General features: G+C 43.7%; 1 protein-coding gene across 1 annotated transcript; it reads left to right on the forward strand.

Moving 5' to 3' along the window:
- Positions 1-897: 897 nt before the first annotated feature.
- On the forward strand, positions 898-19,210 carry LOC118156861 (beta-parvin-like). Its single transcript, XM_035311089.1, has 5 exons — positions 898-1,051; positions 5,820-5,960; positions 6,830-6,945; positions 17,389-17,447; positions 19,147-19,210. Exons 1-5 carry the CDS (start codon positions 898-900, stop codon positions 19,172-19,174), a joined length of 498 nt encoding a protein of 165 aa, XP_035166980.1. The 3' UTR covers positions 19,175-19,210.
- The last annotated feature ends 275 nt before the right edge of the window (positions 19,211-19,485 follow it).

Here is a 19,485-nt window from a genome sequence, read left to right on the forward strand (position 1 = left end):
TGGCAATACTCTTCTCCCCTTATGAATTAAGGATTTAGCACCAACTTTACATCTCTTCCCAGAGAACTATATTATTTTGCAAGTCATTTAATTTTCCAAATAATAAATTGGAGGAAAACGCTCCTGCCAACTTAAAACAGTCAATGCGGTTTTTCCTGTAACTGTTTGGAAATTATTATCTTTGGCACCTGGAAAACTTAACTCAGTTCCTTTTCTTCTTAAAGGTTCTTTACATTCATTCCTGTTTTGCAGGTGACAGTGACTTTTATAGTTATGGTGGTCAGCGTAAGGGGACTATTACATATATTGTTGAATGGTTATCAGACCCAATTGACGAAATTTTTAATTACAGTCTTCTGTAATAGCTGAAGATAAAATGTGTCGTCCTTTTGCTTAATGACAAGGATATATCTCGTGGGTCTGTTTAGCTCCTATTAGTGGGAGCATTCACTCTTTCCTCTCTGAAGCTCTTCTTCCTGGTCTACTACTCATGTCTGTTCAGGATAGAGATGACAGTGGGAGTGCTGGGAGCCTTCGGGTTCATGGGACTCTAGTTCTCTACTGGCAGGTCTGCTGATTGTGTAAAACAGATGGCAGGAGTTTTTGGACCTGGAGAGCATGTTTGTTAGATACGAGCAAAGGTGATTGCTGTAGAGCTGCTAGTTGCTACTTGCTTTAGCATTGGTGGAATGAAGAGACGTTTTAAAAAGGAAAAATAGAGGGCACTGCAGTTGCCATGTTGCCAGACCTGAATTAAAAACAGAAAAAGCAAAAATATCTTTTTTTTTTTTTTTTTTGTCTGTAACTTGGAAATACATAAATATGGTTACTCTTTCCGTTTACTATTCCTGATTGTTGCATGGAATATATTTATATTCCTGATCACTGCTCAGAGGAATGTACTTCAGTATTTTTTTACACATTTGCCTCCTCTTTCTGTACTTCCAGGTTCTAATTGACTGGATTAATGATGTGCTGGTGGAGGAGAGAATCATTGTCAAACAGCTTGAAGAGGACCTTTATGATGGGCAGGTGCTGCAGAAGCTGCTAGGTGAGTTCACCCAAGAGAAGGTGGCCCCAAAGACTGGAGGGAGTCCAAAATTGATCCCTTCCAAAGCTGCAGACAGCAGGGAGTCTGTGCAGCAACTTAGCATCTCACCAGTGATACAGTTTGTTTCGGTGATAGCTACAGTGTCAGCTTCTCCATCTATTCTTCTCAGGCAGTCTGCTGAAAGGGGTGGAAATTGGGATGATTCTCAGGTAGCTGATTTGTGGACTAAGAATAATCCAGAGAGCTGAAATGTGGCAGAAAAAAGGTGAAGAAATTTTTGTTTACAGTGGGAGACCAAGCAGGAGACATGTGGTCCAAATTTTTTTCTGCACAGTTTGATCCTGAATGCTTTTCGGACTGACAGCTATTCTTGAGGCCATAACTGAATTACTTTTAAGGGAGAAAAAAAAAAAAAAAAAAAAAAAAAAAAGGAAAAAAGAGAATGCATGACACCAGACACATACTTAAAATGTGCTCTTCTATGCAAATAATACATGAGGGGATATACTCAGTTAAGCAACTGTGATTTTGCAACCCCCTTACATCTCTGCAGTCGGTATCTGTGCTTATGCAAGAAGCACAATGGAGAAGAACTTTAATGAAGTTGCATTGATTTATCGGGGTATATTTAGCAAACAAAGAGACTTGAAGCTTCAAGTGCCAATGTAGATCCATACAGTTTCTTGGAAACAGCTAAGTAAGCTGAGAGCTGTCTGCCTATGACATGTTTTCAAGAGTGGGCTGGGTTATGGATATATGTGTCAGAGTGGGGCAAGAGGACTTAGTGTTGCTAATTCCATTGGTGCTAACTGATGCTTCTTACTGAATTTTCTGCATACGCTCCTTTAATAAGGTTTGCAGTGTTTTGGTGAACATAAGCTTTTACAATTGGTTAACGATTTGTGTGCAATTAAAAGTAGCTTGAGGAATAAAGTGACAGTACTTCTAATACTTTTGGGTTAGACTGTAACTGGGACCTTCCAGCCATAGTGTGGTGAGGTGGAGTATTGTTAGTTTAGCTGAGGAGTATTTGTGTGAATGCAAATTAATTCCAGGTCTGGGATAGCATCTGGTGGTTTGTGTCTCTTACAGAGAATTTCCAGTTGAACATTGCTCTGGTACTCTGTAAGAGAAATATTCTGTAGTTCTGTAAAGGCATTCAGAAAAAGGAACTGAAGTCTTAAATTGTTACTTAACTTTCAGTGAATAACCTTGCCAGTCTTAATACCAAGGTGTTGTGGGTTTATGTGACAAGGTTTTGGTAGCAGGAGGACTGCAGGGATGGCTTCTGTGAGAAGAATCCAGCAGCTGCCCTATGTTAAGATAAGTGCCAGTTTCAGCCAGCTCAATAAGGACCCACTGCTGCCCAGAGCTGAGCCAATATGTAATGTTGTTTGTGCCTCTGTGACAGCAGATTTAAAAAAGAAGGGAAACAAACAAACAAACAAAACAAAACAAAACTGCTACGCAGCAGTAACTGGGAGAACAAGGAGTGAGAACCAGCCCTGCAGCCCCCAAGGTGAGTGCAGGAGGTGCCTCAGGCACGCAACAGAAGTTCCCCTACCACCTGTGGAGAGGTCCCTGGTAGAACAGGCTATCCCCCTGCAGCCCTTGGGTCCCAGCAGATCTCCATGATGCAGCCTGTGAAGGAGCCCCCAGTGGAGCAGGTGGATATGCACTGAAGGAGACTGTGGCCCATGGACTGCCCCTGCAGGACCAGGCCCCGGGCCGGAGCTGCAGCCCATGGAGAGGAACCCACAAAGGAGGAGGGGGTCTGGGGGTAGCTGCTGCCCATGGGGGACCCAAGTTGGAGCACTATGCTCCTAATGCCTGAGGTACAGACCTATGTGGGAGCAGTTCTTGAAGAGCTGCTGCTTGTGGGCAGCCCATGCAGGACCAGTTCGGGAAGGATGGCATCCCATGGGGGGGACCCCACATGGAGTAGGGGCAGAGAGTGACCTTGAAGGAGTGGCAGAGATGAAGTGTCTGGGACTGACTGCAGCCCCCATTCCCCTGTGCCACTTTGGGGGGCAGAAGTAGAAGAGGGTGAATGGGGGGAAGGTGTTCTAGTTTTTCTTTGTTTCTCACTTCTCTAGCTTGTTAGTAATAGACAATAAATTTTATTGATTTCCCTATGCTGAGTCCGTTTTGCCCATGATGATATTTGTTAAGTGATTTCTCTGTCATTATCTCAACCCTTGAGCCCTTTGCATCGTATTTTCTCCCCATCCCTTTGTAGAGGGGAACAGCTGTGGTGGGTGAAGCTCGGCTGCCCACCTGAGTAAAATCACCACAGGTGTGCATCTTCTTACTGCTGCTTCTCTGGAAGCTCTTTGAAATAATTGAGGTGAGCTAGCATTGCTCTGAGTCCTTTCTGGGATGCAGGGAGAAGTATTGCAAATGGATTTGCAAATTGGTCTCAGTGGTGAAGATAGTCACTGGTGTGTGATATCAGTCTGACATTAGAGGATAAGAAGAGGGCAAAATTGTACTTCCTGTGCTTACATGCATGTGTTTGGGCAGGTGGTAATTTATTTCATAATAGCCATTTGCTGTTGGGAACATGTTTGTGGAGGCCTTGGTTTCCACCCTCTGACTTGCATATGTGTAGAAAGAGCTTAGATGTCTGTACATACATGGCCATACAGTTGGACTTAGCTTATCTTATAGGAGGAGAGGTGATCATGTACATCTTGCAGGCCTGAGACTTTTGGTTGGACTGACTTTTCCATATTTCCTTACTGTTGGGCATCTGACAGGAGACCAAATACTTCTCCCCTAGCCTGAAGCCATCACAACTCAGCCCGTCTTGTGTTGTCTCAACATGATTTTTTCAGTAGTACCTTGATTTCTTCAGCAAGACTTATATTCCTGAATTTATCTATCTTCATGCTCTCTGAGTGATGCAAGGAGCAGCAAAGCATGCTAGTGGTGCTCCTGGTGCTTGAGGCCTCACAATTAAGTCACCTTTTGTAACTGTTGCACTGTTTTGTAACAAGTCCTTCTACCTACATGAAGGGCTGACAACCTAAGATCATTAACCCTCAAGTAATAGTTACTACTTCTTGTATGTGAGAGATGTTTCAAGAAGATGTGTCTTGATGGGCAGATGAAAGACAACAGCTTGTTAGTGGGCTTACTCTGAAGCTATTTAGAGTAAGAGATTTGCAAGTGTCTGTTAGATCGTGGGGCTGCTTGCTTAGTTAATTTTATCAAGGTACAAGTTGTGCTACCAAGAGAGGCTGGAGTGGCTTGGTGCACATGGCGTCAGGGTAAAGAGAAATAAATTTGGAAGTTCACGTGGGCTGAGAATAGATAGGAACAATAACACATGACCACAAATGAATCTTCTAGGACAGATTATTTAAAAAAATATATATCCAAGATTGTTTAAAATAATACTTAGGTGTTTTGGCAGTCAGCTTAAGAAAGGTCAAAGACATCTTGGCTAAAGATTTTTTTTTTCCCATTAAGATTATTTAGATAATGATAAAAATTTCTTAATGTAGATTGATAGAAACAGTCAAAATGTTGAAAGTACTCATGAATTGATAACTTACAAATCTCTTCTGTTTGGGTTATTAAAATGCTTCTGTTTTTCTGTCATTTTAAAACATACACAGCTATGAAAAATGCTCAGAAGACACACACTCTTGAACTTGAGACCAGAGATATTTTAATTATTGGAATAATATGTTTTGACAACTTAGGAATGTTTCTGAAGCCCATCCCATTTTGTGAAAACTGCTTTGATTAAGTATGTTATTTTCTTTTTTTGTATTAAATATTCGAATACATAGTTGGAATATATTGAATATATATTATATATATAGTATATATTAATATATAGTCCTGATTTCCTAGTCCCAGCAGCACAGTGAGTTTGACTCTCTAGATTGGAAGGAGAAAAGAGATGAGTGGTCTCCATTGCTCTGGCAGCTGGAGAACTCTCAGAACCTTCCTCAGCTTTCTTTCTTTTGTGAGAGGGACATTCAGCTCCTATGTCTTTGGCATGAGGGCCACAGTGGAGAGGAAAAGAAGAATTGGCTTGTCTATGATTTTGGCAACAAATAATTATATTATAGAAACAAAGTTCAAATTGTAGTAATGGCCTTTTACAAAATTTGCTTCTTTAGTTCACTTGTGGAATTAATCAACTATGATGTGACAATGTCATGACATTACCATATTGTACCAGCGTATTTTTCTAAATCGGTTCCAGTAAGTCACTATAAATCTCTGACTCTTGATGAGTTGAAGAGGTACACTTTCCTTTAGCTTCCTTTAGACCTTCAGCTAACCTGAAATAGATCTCACTAAGCTGAGTAAATGTCCACCCAAGCATTTCCTTTTTTTTTTTTCTTTTTTTGTCCTAAATTGACTTCAAATATTAGAAAAATCCATTGAACTAGTGGAAATTCCTTGTGTAAAGAAGGCTATGTTGTGCAACATGTTTTTCAGCAGGGAAAGAAAAGAGGAGGCACAGTAAGTATTGTTATGAACTTGTTGCCTGTCTGAAAATTTTTATATATTTTGACACCTGATTGGTGAGCATGTTCTGCCAGACCTTACCAGTTTTCTGTCACAGGGTTTATTGGAACTGACACACTTTGATGAAAGGTTTGCTTTCACTGGAAAATTACTCTGCTGAAAAAATTCTATCAGAGTGCAGCTCTGATCCCCACTGCTCTGTGGTTGTTACTCCCACCCAGCTCCTTATTTAATCTGATATTGCCTGTTTCTCTTTTGTTGCTTTCATCAAATACAGAAAAATTGGCTGACTGTAAACTGAATGTAGCAGAAGTGACACAATCTGAAATTGGTCAGAAACAAAAGTTGCAGACTGTTCTGGAAGCTGTCCACGATTTACTTCGACCCCACAGCTGGACAATCAAGTGGAACGTTGACTGTAAGCACATAGCTATGCTTTCTGTCTCAGCTTCACAGGCAGAGGAGGGTGTGATCAAGCTATTGCTTGATCATACTCTTTGTGATTTACTATGTTGTTTTTTTTTTTAATTACTTGCATAGAGGGTGTTAACAAACACCCTCTGGATTGTAACATGTACCTTCTTCTGTGATCTTTGTTTAAGGACAGACATACATGGCCGTGGGATAATTGAAGTGCTGTTCCTTTAGGCATGTGCTTTCATTAGAAATTTTTTTTGTTTGCTTCCTGAATTTGAATCCTACAGACATGAGAATTTTTTTACCCATTCAATTACAAGAGGGTGATTTAAGCCTTCAGGCCACCACGGTGGGAGTCAAAAGATGCTACATTCTGTGTAAGGATATTTTTTCTGACAGGCTAAGCAGAAAGTACCCTGTGTTCCAGCTTGGCCTGTTATGATCCAAAAGTGAAAATTAAGTTTGGGAAGTTGGTTCACCTCGGTTGTGGGTGATGTTCATCTCTTACAGCCAGGTAATCTTTTGTTAACACTTTGAACATCTTCTAAAAGCAGAATTCTCCAGTATTCTCCAGTACAATGGAAGGGAAGTGATTGAGTCCACTTGGTTTTATTTCACTGACTAGGGAGGGAGCTGAAGTGTCTGGAATCCTATATTTGTTATGTAGCTTGAAGGGAATTAAATCTAGGCTCTGCTACCTGTCAAATTATTTTGTAAACTTCATTAATTTAGGAAAAGGAGGAAGGAAAAAAGAAGATTGTCTTCACCAAAAACGTTTTTTTTACTTCTTCTACCTTTTTCCCAGAGGTGTTAGTTTAAAATAACACATAAGTATTCTTTTATTTGCTTCCTTTTCCTTGTTCCCTGCAGCAATCCATGGCAAGAATCTGATTTCCATTCTTCACCTTCTGGTAGCTTTGGCAATGCATTTCCGCGCTCCCACTCGACTGCCTGAACATGTGTCTGTACAAGTGGTAGTTGTACGGGTGAGTATAAAGTCATATGAAAATTTGATCAAAACAATCACTCTAATTTAATGCTACCAGGTTGCTCCTATCTGCTCCTGACTTATTTAGAATATGATTGTCCTAGTTGTTCAGTGAGTCCCAGTCCTGGGGATGCATTTTGTGTACTTAATTGTGATTCCAAGAACATCATATCTCTCATATGCTTAGGACCTCCTTTTTAGGACATGAGGAAGTGGCCTCAGGTTGTGCCAGGGCAGGTATATTCTGGATATCAGAAAGAATTTCTTCATGGAAAGGGCATTGGAACAGGCTGCCCAGGGAAGTGGTGGAGTCCCCATCCCTGGTGGTATTTAAAAGAAATGTGATTGTGGTACTTAGCGAAATGGTTTAGAGATGGACTTGGTAGTGTTAGGTGGCGGTTGGACTTGATTTTGAAGGTCTTTTCCAACCTAAATGATTGTGATTTTCTAATGCAATATGAAGCCAAAATCATGTAATGGGATTTTGTATAAAATAGTTGTGTCTGTAACTTCTGGCACTTTAGAAAATGGTTTTGCCTTTTTTTTTTTTTTTTTTTTTTTTTTTTTTAAAGAAACCATTGACACAAGTAACACAGAAAGGATTTTCAGCACATAGAATCTCCTCAGTCTGGGAAGCCTATTACTGGTGTTGTTTTTCCCCAGTAACTTACTATTCAGACTTAGACGTGTTGTTTTCCTTGGCATAGTAACAGAGTTTCATCATTTTTTGCACAGCCTTGTGTTTTTGTTAGCTTTTCTTAAATATGGAGAATAGATCTGACCTGAGGAACCTTGACTTCTTCCCTCCTGCCCTAGATAATGCTATAGTTCTTCCTTTCCCTGCATGGTGTTGACCATTTCCTTTCAGTGTACAAAGACTCTGCTTTCAGAGCATACTTACTATTGCTTTTTATCTTGCCTTCTATCCCAGCTGAAGCTGGGTGGTACTATCTGCAGCATGTGAACCCATTTTTTCTGAGCAGCTGTTGGAACACCAGACAGATCTGTTGCAGCTGGCTACTCTTTCTGATCATGCCATGACTGTTTGCTGTGGTGCTCGGCACTGTTGTTGCGAGGCAGGCTCAGCTTCTGGCAAAAGGCGGTAGAAATGCCTTCTGTATGTGCCAGTTGCTGTTAGAGCTGTCAAGCTGTAGTAGGATTCCTTTAACAAATCAAGAAGATAAAGTAATATTGGACTCTATTTTGCAAATGTAGATCCTCTTACAAGATGCAATTGCATTGTAGTTGGTTAGGCAAGCCCCATTTTGCTTTAAGTTTAAATAATGGCATTTTCCAGGCTGCATGCCTGAATGCTCTAGAGGTACAATGTATGATGTAAGTTGGTAATTGACAGATATTCCCTAGCTCACAGTAAATGTTATGCATTCTCTTTAATAGAGGATTTTAAGCTGCTTTCAAGCTCCTGTAGTTCTCTCATTTTAGGAAAGGTGAATTAGTTATAAAGTAACATGAATGTAAATAGAAGACTTTTATTTTTCTTATTTTCTTGACTACCTTAGAAAAGTAAGGAGAAAATACAAATACAAGGTGACAGTCTTCTGTCACCCTGATGCCTGAAATTTCCTTCTGCCCTGTACAGTAAAGCGTGTTTTGTAGCTGCAGTGTGTGAGGGGGAAAAAATAAAAAATAAAAAAATAAACACTTAGGTAAAGAGGGAAAGCTTCCCTTTCCTCATCCTTATTTCACAGCTTCAGGATCCTCCATCTCTGTAGTGTAGGCAAGTCTGTGGAGAACGTATTTTCACATCCTTTCCTGTTATATATAGTGTTATGTATATATATGGGATATAGAGAGGACACCTACAGAGAGAATTTTATTCCCTGGGCCCTCTGAGACTGAAGATAAGACAGGGCTGAGATGAAGATGGAATGAAATGAATGCTGACAGGAGCTAGGGGAAGGAAGGAAGGAAGGAAGGAAGAAACTCCCGTGTTATTTACAAGGAGGGTTAATTTAAGCTTGAGAGCTGTAAACTCTCGCCCTTGGACCTAGAGCCTTGAGTCCTGGGGATGGTTATGGCAACTGCTGGTTCTGAGCTTACCATACTTGGGCCTGTGTACTAGGAGACTTGTTACATTGCTAGGCTTCAGTTTGTTTATTTAAGTGGAAAGCAAAACACAGCATACACTGAAACATGTTCCTTCTGCAGTGTTCCTGCAGAAGGCAATTATTTTGGCCATAGAGTTTGGTAAATTGAATTTTTGTAGTTCAGCATTCATAATCTAGTCTAAAAATGCATGCTGGTTTAGTAACACAAATCTCTTTAAATGGATTTTATTTAGTCTTTGTTACACTGACAAATAGAAAAATGTTAATGAGGTTAGCATTATTCCCAATCCAAGTAAGAATACTATTATTAAGAAGATAATTATTATAATTATCAATTTAATTGTTAAATGATCTCTTTTTACAGATCCCAGTCGTTGTTAGGATTCTGTCAAACTAGATCACAATTAATTTAAGATGGCTGCTCAGAGAGGTTTTGGGTAGATGCCTCTTCTTGCCTGCATATGCATTTAAGGGGATCAATCAATAGTTTTTAGAGAGACTTTTTTGTTTTCTTTGCAATATTGGCCCTGGAGCAACAAAACCTTGAAAGATATGGGAGTATTGTGCAAGACTTATGGGAGTATTGTGCAAAACTTATACTGAAGTTTTCAAAACTAGATAAGTCTCACTTTAATGGGTGTCCTTGGCACTTAGAATTAACATTATCAGTTTATCTGAGCTGTTCGCACGTTGTACAGATGTGCGAAGTGCTTCTTGCCCAAAAGGGCTGTGTTTACACTGTGAAAATAACTGTCATACTGGCTTAGCAAGTTAGTGCTTAATGAAGCTGTGTACGTTTTCATAGCCCATCCAAGAGCAATGCCAAACACCTTTTTAGCTTGCAGAAGTGTGGGCTTTCTCTTCTCTAATTTTTAGTGACCTGGTCCACAAAATGAAATAGTATTATGATAGCACCGTGCTACATGAGAAGTATTTATCAAGATCTCCACAGACTGGTAGTGATTCTGCCTTCCCTTGAATTCTACCCTTTTGAGTCTTGAGGTGACAGACTGAGACTTTCCTCAGCTGCTGTTATGAGAAAGATATGTAGCTGGATCTTTATCTGTCAAATAATACACTGTCTTCTTTTGGTCCTGCACTGTGTAGTTTGTTTAGAAAATCCACAATTGTTTTGGAGAGGACTTTCCATTTTACTTTCCCTGGCAGGAAGAACCTTTATCTATGTATCAGTTTACCTACTGTATTACCCAAAACAGTAACAAGATTAACCCAGCATAAAAACACCACATTGTTTTATAATGGGCACCATGAGGTAGCCCCTCTCAAGAGTGAAGCTCCTGAAACCAAGTTACTTTCAAACCTGTTTTGAAATCAACCCCCAGATTTGTTGGCTTTTTTTTATTATTATTATTTTTTAATTATTGTTAGTTTGTTTGGTGTTGGCTGTTGTTGTTGAGTGAAATAGAAAGTGTGAGAATGGCAATAGAAGTCCGAGTTATATCTGAAGTGTCCTAGCAGAGCAAGGGTTTAGGTGAGTCTTTTACTTAAGATACTGTTGACAGCTGCTTCAAGTGTTGAGTTATGAATCTAAGACAGTACATGTTTTAATTCTGGTATCAATGAGCATTTTCCTGTTCTAGCCCTCCTCAGTGAGGGCAGGAATGGTTGAAACTTTGTGATTTCAGTGTGTGGCTCCAGTGAGAACTGAAAATCCTGTGATTTTTCTTCCAGCTGACTTGTCCTTCTGATAACTGAAACATGAACTTGTATGATGAAGGAATACTATAATTCAGGAAAGCAAAAATGTTCTCAGGAATAAGTGTAAAAATTGTTTGTAAGGCTCTTTGTTGGTTATTTTTGCAAGGCTCAGTAATTGCTTTCTTCTGCACTTAGCTTTCCTCTTCCCCATTTTAAAAAATTGCAGCATGTCCCATCTTGGTGCTGCTGGGAGATCTGAGGTATTTTTGCAGTAATTCCCTTGTAGTCTGAGTTGCAGACTGAAAGGTCAGACGCAAGGCGGCATGAAGAATAAATATGTCTGGTGGCGCTTATGCAAAGAATCCAACTTTTATCAAAGGATGACATTTGTTTTTGGATTGCAAGGCCACGGGACCTAGGCTCATGTGAGCAGCATGCTCAGCTGCCTCTGAGAGAGGTGCATAGAAGCACTGCCATTTCCACCCACTGGGGAATCAGTGTGGGTGTCCATTTCTCTTTCTTGTCAGCTGCTTGGAGGCATTACCCACTGGTCACCAGTCACTGAGCTTTTGTTCACAGGGCTTAACATCTTCTCCCTGAGGTACAGGGTGACTGGAAAGTCCAGAAACTGATGCAAGTACAGCAGAGACTTGGTGGGATGCAATAAAGACAACATTGTTCCATTTGCAAGAAAGCATTGTCCTGTCAGACACTTCCTCATTTTCCCATCCATGCTGTCATCCTAGCTTGTTTTACCAAACTTTCTGGCGCTGTCCCCCTGGCTCCTGCAGGGGAGCAGTTAGGTGTATTTGTGATATGAGAGTAAGGCAATGAGAAGACATGGCCAGCGGGCTGGATTCAGCACAAGGCCTGGTTCAAGTGGGAAGCTGCCACAGCACAGCAGTGGGAGACAGTGGCTCCCACCCTGCTTTCAGCCAGGCTCCCTGAGTGGCTTGAGAAAGCAGCACCGCCTTATTCTGTTGAATAGGGAGTGGAAGGGAAGGAATTCTTGTTACTGTTTTTTGTTTGTTTGTTTGTTTTAATTTCAGTTTGTATGTCTTAGATTGCTTGTGGGGAAGGATGTGCTTCTCTTCAAAGCTGTACTCCGTAATAAGTTCTTGTTTGGGGTTCAGCTGGTGAAAATTATTGAGATGGCATATGTATAAAGGGCTTGTGCCTGGGGGTGGTCATTTCCCTGCTTACCAGAGCTAGCAGCTTTCTTTATTAACTGTGTTGTCAGTTATTCTGACAGGATACAGTTCTTAGATGCCTGCTGACATTTGAGTTCTTGTTGTCAGCTTTTTCAGCATAAAGAAGGCAGGGAAGGAATTCCGCCTTTCAGACATAAAGCTGTGTCCCATAATTTTAAAAGGGTCCTACAGACTCAGTGGAAAGAGGTGCTGAGAAGGTTTTGTGAAATAGGTAAAAACACTTCCAGCCTCCAAGAGATATGTACCATATTTGCTGAGGCGATCGGCTCCGGGGCAGACGTGTTCTGCAGCGGAGCAGGGGACCGAGGCGGGCAGGGCTTTTTGTCCGGCATCGAGGCCACTCGGGGGAGCCGCCGGGACCCGCCTGTCCTCGCGAGGGAGGCTGACGAGGCGAGGGCGGAGCCAGCAGCGCCCCCTCCCAGGCTGTTTAAAAGCTGCCCCTAGGGAGCGCGAGCGACCAGGAGCGCGGCGACCAGGACGGGCAAACAGGGCGTGGCACGTCGAAGGGCGTGGCAGTTTGCGCGGGCAGGGCGCGCGGGGGGCTCATCGTCGCTCTTTTGCAGCTGCCTCTCCCTTCGGTGCTTGTAACCTGCTTGCGTAGAACCTGACCATGGTATCGACCAGGCAGAAAACCGTGGCCTCCGCATCTCGTGAGGCATCTCCAGCCACGGTCACCAGTGTGGCTACTCAGACGGAGGGCTCGGGGAAACACGCAGCCGTCCAGGTCCTAGGCTGCAGAGTGTGCCCCAGCCTTCTGTCGGTCTCTGACAGCAGTGGTGGGTATGCCTGTGGGAGGTGTGCCCAGGTTGAAGAACTGCTCAGCCAGGTAGCGGAGCTCCGGGAGGAGGTGAACAGGCTCAGGAGCATCAGGGAATCAGAGAGGGAAATTGACTGGTGGAGGTGCGCTCTACCCTCTCTGAGGCAGGCTCACGAGACTGCCACGGCACAGGCGTCTCCTGTTATGCAGAAGACGGAGGTTCGCTCCTCCAGCCAGGCAGCGGGAGGAGACCTAGATCAAGGGGGGGGAATGGAGGCAGGTGCCTATTCGGGGTGGTAGGTGAGCCCTCTCTCTGCCCACCTCACCTTCTCATCTACCCTTAAATAATCGATATGAAGGACTAGAGCAAGACAATCTAAATGACAAAGTAGACAAACACCCGTCCCAGTTGGAGGGGGCGCCTAAGACAATGCGACCTACATGTCGCATTGCCACATCATCCTTCAAAAAAGAAAGAAGGGCTATTGTTATGGGGGGCTCCCTCCTGAAAGGGACAGAGGGACCGATATGCTGACCGGACCCAACCCGCAGAGAAGTCTGTTGCCTCCCTGGGGCTCGGGTGAGAGACTTTGCCACGAAAGTCAAGCGCCTGGTACGGCCCACTGACTACTACCCGCTACTGGTCTTTCAGGCTGGTAGCGATGAAGTAGCAACGAGAAGTCTGAAGGCGATCAAAAGAGACTTTAGGGATTTGGGGCGACTACTTAGAGGATCAGGGGCGCAGGTGGTGTTTGCCTCTGTCCTTCCGATAGGGGGGATCGAAGCTGAAAGACGTACTGTTCACATAAACTCGTGGCTTCGAGACTGGTGTGACCGGCAGAACTTTGGTTTCTTTGATCATGGGAAGGTCTATGCTACACTGGGCCTGATGGCACCGGATGGGATGCGCCTCTCTCGGAGAGGGGTAAGGATCTTAGGTCAGGAGTTGGCAGGGCTGATAGATAGGGCTTTAAACTAGAGTCGAAGGGGGAAGGGGCTAAAACCAGGCGAGCCGGTGAAGACCTAAGGGATGGTACGCTAGAATCAGAGGGGCTGTGTGCCAGTGGGGTCCTTTGGTCAGATCCGCAAGGTGCTGAGTGTAAGGAGACGCACCTGAAGTGCTTTTACACAAACGCACGCAGTATGAGGAATAAAATAGATGAGCTAGAAGTCCTGGCCCAGTCCCGCAACTACGACATCATTGGCATAAGCGAAACCTGGTGGGATGAGTCCTGTGACTGGGGTGTTGCGATAGATGGTTACAGGCTCTTCAGGAGGGACAGGCAGGGTAGGCGAGGTGGTGGGGTGGCGATGTATGTGAAGCAGGGGCTGGACTGTGTGGAACTTCAGGTTGGCGATGGCAAAGTTGAGAGCCTCTGGGTAAGGATCAAGGGACGAACGAATAAAGGGGATGTAGTTGTGGGAGTCTATTACAGACCGCCTGGCCAGGATGATAGCGCCGATAAATTATTCTTTACAGAACTAAGAGAGGCCTCGAGATTAACTCCCCTTGTCCTTATGGGGGACTTCAACTTGCCGGACGTTAACTGGGAGTGCCACACAGCTGACACGAGCAAGTCCAGGAGGTTCATGAAGCACCTAGATGATAACTTCTTGGTACAGGTGCTAACGGAGCCAACTAGGAAAGGTGCCCTCCTAGACCTGTTGCTAGAAAACAGAGAGGGTCTGGTGGGAGATGTGGTGATTGGTGGCCGCCTCGGTCATAGCGACCATGAAGTGGTTGAGTTCAACATTTATGGTGACAGAAGGAAAAGCGCCACCAAAACCTCATCCCTAGATATGGGGAAAGCGGACTTCAGGCTGCTCAGGGAACTAGTCAGTAAGGTCCCCTGGGAAACTGCTCTTGAAGGCCTCGATGTCCACCAGTGCTGGTCACTCTTTAAGCGATGCCTCCTAGAAGCACAAGATAAGGCAATTCCAAAATATCGCAAGTCAGGCAGGCGGGGCAGGAAGCCGGCGTGGCTGACCAGGAACATTCTAATGGAGATTAGGCGGAAACAGAGAGTGTTTCGCTACTGGAAGGAGGGCCAGGCGTCATGGAAAGAATACAGGGATGCTGTTCGTGTTTGTAGGGAGAAAGTTCGAGTGGCCAAAGCACAGCTAGAGTTGAAGCTGGCTGTGTCTGTGAGAGAAAATAAAAAGGGTTTTTTTAGATATGTAAATGGAAAAAGGAGAACTAAAGAAAACATAGGGCCGCTCCTTGATAGGGAAGGTCTCCTCACAGACGATGACGTAGGCAAAGCAGAGACGCTTAACGCCTTCTTTGCCTCTGTCTTCAATGCCGATGATGGGCTTCGGGACCCAGGGTGCCCTGAGCTGGAGGACCGGGACGGTGGGGATGACAAACTCCCAACTGACCCTGAACGTGTGCGGGATTTGCTACTCCACCTGGATCCCTACAAGTCCATGGGTCCGGATGGGATTCATCCCCGGGTGCTGAAAGAGCTGGCGGATGTCATCGCGGAACCTCTATCAATTATTTTTCAACGATCCTGGGAATTTGGAGAGGTCCCAGTAGACTGGAAGCTGGCAAATGTTGTGCCAATTTTCAAGAAGGGTCAGAAAGAAGACCCTAGCAATTACAGGCCTGTCAGTCTCACGTCAGTGCCTGGTAAAATCATGGAGAAGTTGGTTCTCGGACTTATTGAGGCGCACCTGGGGGACAAAGCAGTCATTGGTCCCAGCCAGCATGGGTTTGTGAAGGGTAGGTCCTGCCTAACTAACCTGATTTCCTTTTATGATAAGATCACCCGTATGGTGGACCAAGGGAAACCAGCTGATGTGATTTTTTTGGACTTCAGCAAGGCTTTTGACACGGTTTCCCATAGGATCCTACTGGACAAAATGTCCACCATACAGCTAAATAAAAACATCATACGATGGGTGAGCAATTGGCTAACGGGCAGGGCCCAAAGGGTTATGGTAAATGGAGCTGCGTCAGGCTGGCGGGCGGTCACCAGTGGGGTCCCTCAAGGCTCCATTTTAGGGCCGGTACTTTTCAATATTTTTATAAATGATCTGGATGTAGGAATAGAGGGTATTTTGAGCAAGTTTGCTGATGACACCAAACTTGGAGGAGTTGTGGACTCAAATGAGGGCGTAAAGGCCTTGCAGAGGGATCTGGACAGGTTGGAGAGCTGGGCGATCACCAACCGCATGAAGTTCAATAAGAGCAAGTGCCGGGTCCTGCACCTGGGACGGGGAAACCCTGGCTGCATGTACAGACTGGGCGATGAGACGCTGGAGAGCAGCCTAGAAGAGAGGGATCTGGGGGTCGTGGTAGACAGCAAGTTGAATATGAGCCAGCAGTGTGCCCTGGCAGCCAGGAGGGCCAATCGTATCCTGGGGTGCATCAAGAACGGCATCGCTAGTAGGTCAAGGGAGGTGATTGTCCCGCTCTACTCTGCGCTGGTGCGGCCTCACCTCGAGTACTGTGTGCAGTTCTGGGCACCACAGTATAAAAAGGACATGAAACTGTTGGAGAGTGTCCAGAGGAGGGCTACGAAGATGGTGAAAGGCCTGGAGGGGAAGACGTACGAGGAACGGCTGAGGTCACTGGGCCTGTTCAGCCTGGAGAAGAGGAGGCTGAGGGGAGACCTCATCGCAGTCTACAACTTCCTCGTAAGGGGTTGTCAAGAGGCAGGAGACCTTTTCTCCATTAACACCAGTGACAGGACCCGCGGGAACGGGGTTAAGCTGAGGCAGGGGAAATTTAGGCTGGACGTCAGGAGGGGGTTCTTCACAGAGAGGGTGGTTGCACACTGGAACAGGCTCCCCAGGGAAGTGGTCACTGCACCGAGCCTGTCTGAATTTAAGAAGAGATTGGACTGTGCACTTAGTCACATGGTCTGAACTTTTGGGTAGACCTGTGCGGTGTCAAGAGTTGGACTTGATGATCCTTAAGGGTCCCTTCCAACTCAGGATATTCTATGATTCTATGATTCTATGTGTCCAAAACTCCGGAGAGACTCAAAACCATTTGAGTTCCCTCGTATCAGGGGGCTGTGTCTTACCATGGAGGAAGCTGCTTTGAAACTGGGTCTCACCACATGCTAACTCTGTTGGGTTGTAGAATTTTTGCTCATGCAGAAAGCTATCCCAAGGAAACAAAATCCAGTAACAGGGGAATGCTATCTATCGTAAAATCACTTGTCCGGTCAGTCTTTTTGTGTTCCTTGTGTTTCCATGATGGCTCCTGACAGGAGTGTGACTGGTGGCCTCAGTAGCATGCCTGCTCTAGGAGAGCCCCCTTAGTGCACTGAGAGCTTTGCCAGCACATCAAGGCCCTGACATGGGGGCAGCAGTTACTTCAGCCCCAGACCTCTCCTGAGAGCCAGGCTGCTGGTTGTGTCAAATTCTTGGTTGACATTGACACAAACAAGTATCCTTGGGGACTTCAAGATGGGGCTGACATACTCTCTCTAATTTGTGTTCCAGGCATGATGTTGCCTCTGGTCTCAGAAAGGAGAATTGTTAATGAGTTTATTGGCTGCAAATATATACACATTTCCCAAATACTCATTTGGCTGTCAGCCTGATAAATACCACTGTTGTAGGAGTGAACCCTCCCATGTCAGCTGTTTCACCTCTGTCCCTACAAAACTTAATCTTAGCAAACATATTTTACTCAGTTTTCTCCCCCAGAATTCTGAAAGATGATGAATGCAGTTCATCTTCTCCTGTACTAATGCAGTCTCTGTTTCTAACTCCATCATCATTTCCAGAAACGCGAAGGCCTTCTTCAGACAACTCATGTTACAGAGGAGCTGACGACTACGACAGAGTAAGCACAAAATGCTGTCGTTTCAAAGCGTGTTTCTGTGGTGCATGTTGTGAATTTCCTTACAAAAACAAAATGGAGGCATAATCTGCATCATCTCCCCCTGCTCCTGCTAAATTAACAAAATCCCTTAATGTGTTGCTAAGAAGCAACACATTATAAATAACCATATAAAAATAACTTTGTCACTAGAAATACGTTCCAAAGGACAGAAGTATCTTCTTGATGTTCTTGTGTCACAAAAGCTTTTAACTGGATGTTTCATTGACAGTGATCCTTGTGGGCCTTTTTTCCTGCTTTCTGCAGGTCACCATTTGTAACTCATTTCTGCCTGGTGCTGTTGCCTCTCTTAAATAAAGGGCTGTTGTAGATAATTTGAGGACAGATGAGTTTGACAAAAGGCAATAACTCTCAAAACTGAAATGATACTCTAATGAAGTTATAAGGAGAGATGAGATTGCTATTTTCATGTAGTACCTGAGGACTAGAGTTCAACAAAAATAAATAAACAAAACTCTTCACTCTCCAGATTTTGCAATGGGTTTACTTTGCTTTATATTTTTACAATTCTTTTTATAATGAAAAGGCAAGACATACACTTTGGCTGCAAAGCTGAGACTCCCCTTCATGTGGCCTGAAGGCAACTTATCTCACAGAGGCTTACATGAGCCCTCCTTCAGTGTATCAGTGTATTGACTCCCTGTAGAGTTGGCTCAGTTTTCTGACTTTGAAGATTAATGAAGTACCGTGTGGCTTGCTCAGTGGAGAAGTTCTTTCAGATGGAAACATTCAAAAATGAGATCATAATATCTATGTGTGGACATTAAAGTTCCATAGTGTTTTTTGTAGGATCTAAGTTCTGCCTCTGTATTGTGGGCCAAAATTCTTCCCTTCTCTCCTATGCTCTTAACAGTATAGTTTGCTCATCCTCTTCTCCTGATGTGGTTTGAGAGATGTGATCTGTGAAGCGGGGCTTGGACATTTCTTAGCAAGAAAGATGTTTACATATATTCCTGTGTGTTTATGCATGTGTTTTATTATGAATGTGTTACTTAATATTATAGAAAAGGAGGTTACTGTTTAATGTGTTGCATACCTGCATAGGTACAGAAAATGCAGTCATCAGCAGAAAGCAGCATTCATTGAATACTTTTAAAATTCCTCTGTGCAAACTGGGGCCTGATTCCTAGCTGATAAACATCTGCATATGCCTGGTGATATCACTGGACTGTGTATATAATTCATATGTGGCAGTATTATTTACATTATATTAATATACAATAGACGTTTTATTTCTTCAGATAAAACAGATTAAAGTGAGATAGGTAGTCTTGCTCTTTCTGAGCTGTGTGGTTTAGCTAGTGTGGTTTCTGCTGATCCTGTATGTGGAAACTGTCCACAGAAATATATGTATTCGTTCACTCTTCCTCATAAAAATAGTTAAACATAAAAAAATCACAATTCTGTATAAAACATAAGTATGCATTTCTGTTCCTTTAAAATGCATCTCCCTGACATCACTGGTGATCTGCTGAGGACATTCCTGCAGCACATTGAGTCTGGTCTGCAACATGCTCAGCCTCCTGATATGGGAGGAGTGGTTAGCCCTCCGCCGTCTTGCAGGAAAAGGCCCATTAAGCCCATGGTCTTGTCTTTTCAAAGTGATTATTCATGAACTAACTTTGAATACTCTGACTTGCAGGATAATGATGGGAAGATTTGGTAAGTAACAAAGTTGACTGATTTTATTTATTTATGTCGGGCAGAGAATGGACAATGGATTAAGCAATTGCACAGGGTTGGAGTGTATTGTGGGGGCAGGTTTTCTTACTCCACACAAACGTGCAGCATAATGGGCAGAACCAGATCATCCAGCATGCTGCTTTTGCTCTTTAGACTCATCTCTGTTGGTCTGTTTTCATTCATGTGGAACAAGTAGCAAAAATGCTACACAGGGCAGTATTTCCTAGTACCATTGTTAATGGCTTTCAAGCAAAAATCTTTGCAATCCTCAGCAGTAAGTTACAACTTCTTTGGAATG

The sequence above is a fragment of the Oxyura jamaicensis genome (assembly GCF_011077185.1).
Source record: "Oxyura jamaicensis isolate SHBP4307 breed ruddy duck chromosome 1 unlocalized genomic scaffold, BPBGC_Ojam_1.0 oxy1_random_OJ87281, whole genome shotgun sequence".
Classification (NCBI taxonomy): Eukaryota; Metazoa; Chordata; class Aves; order Anseriformes; family Anatidae; genus Oxyura; species Oxyura jamaicensis.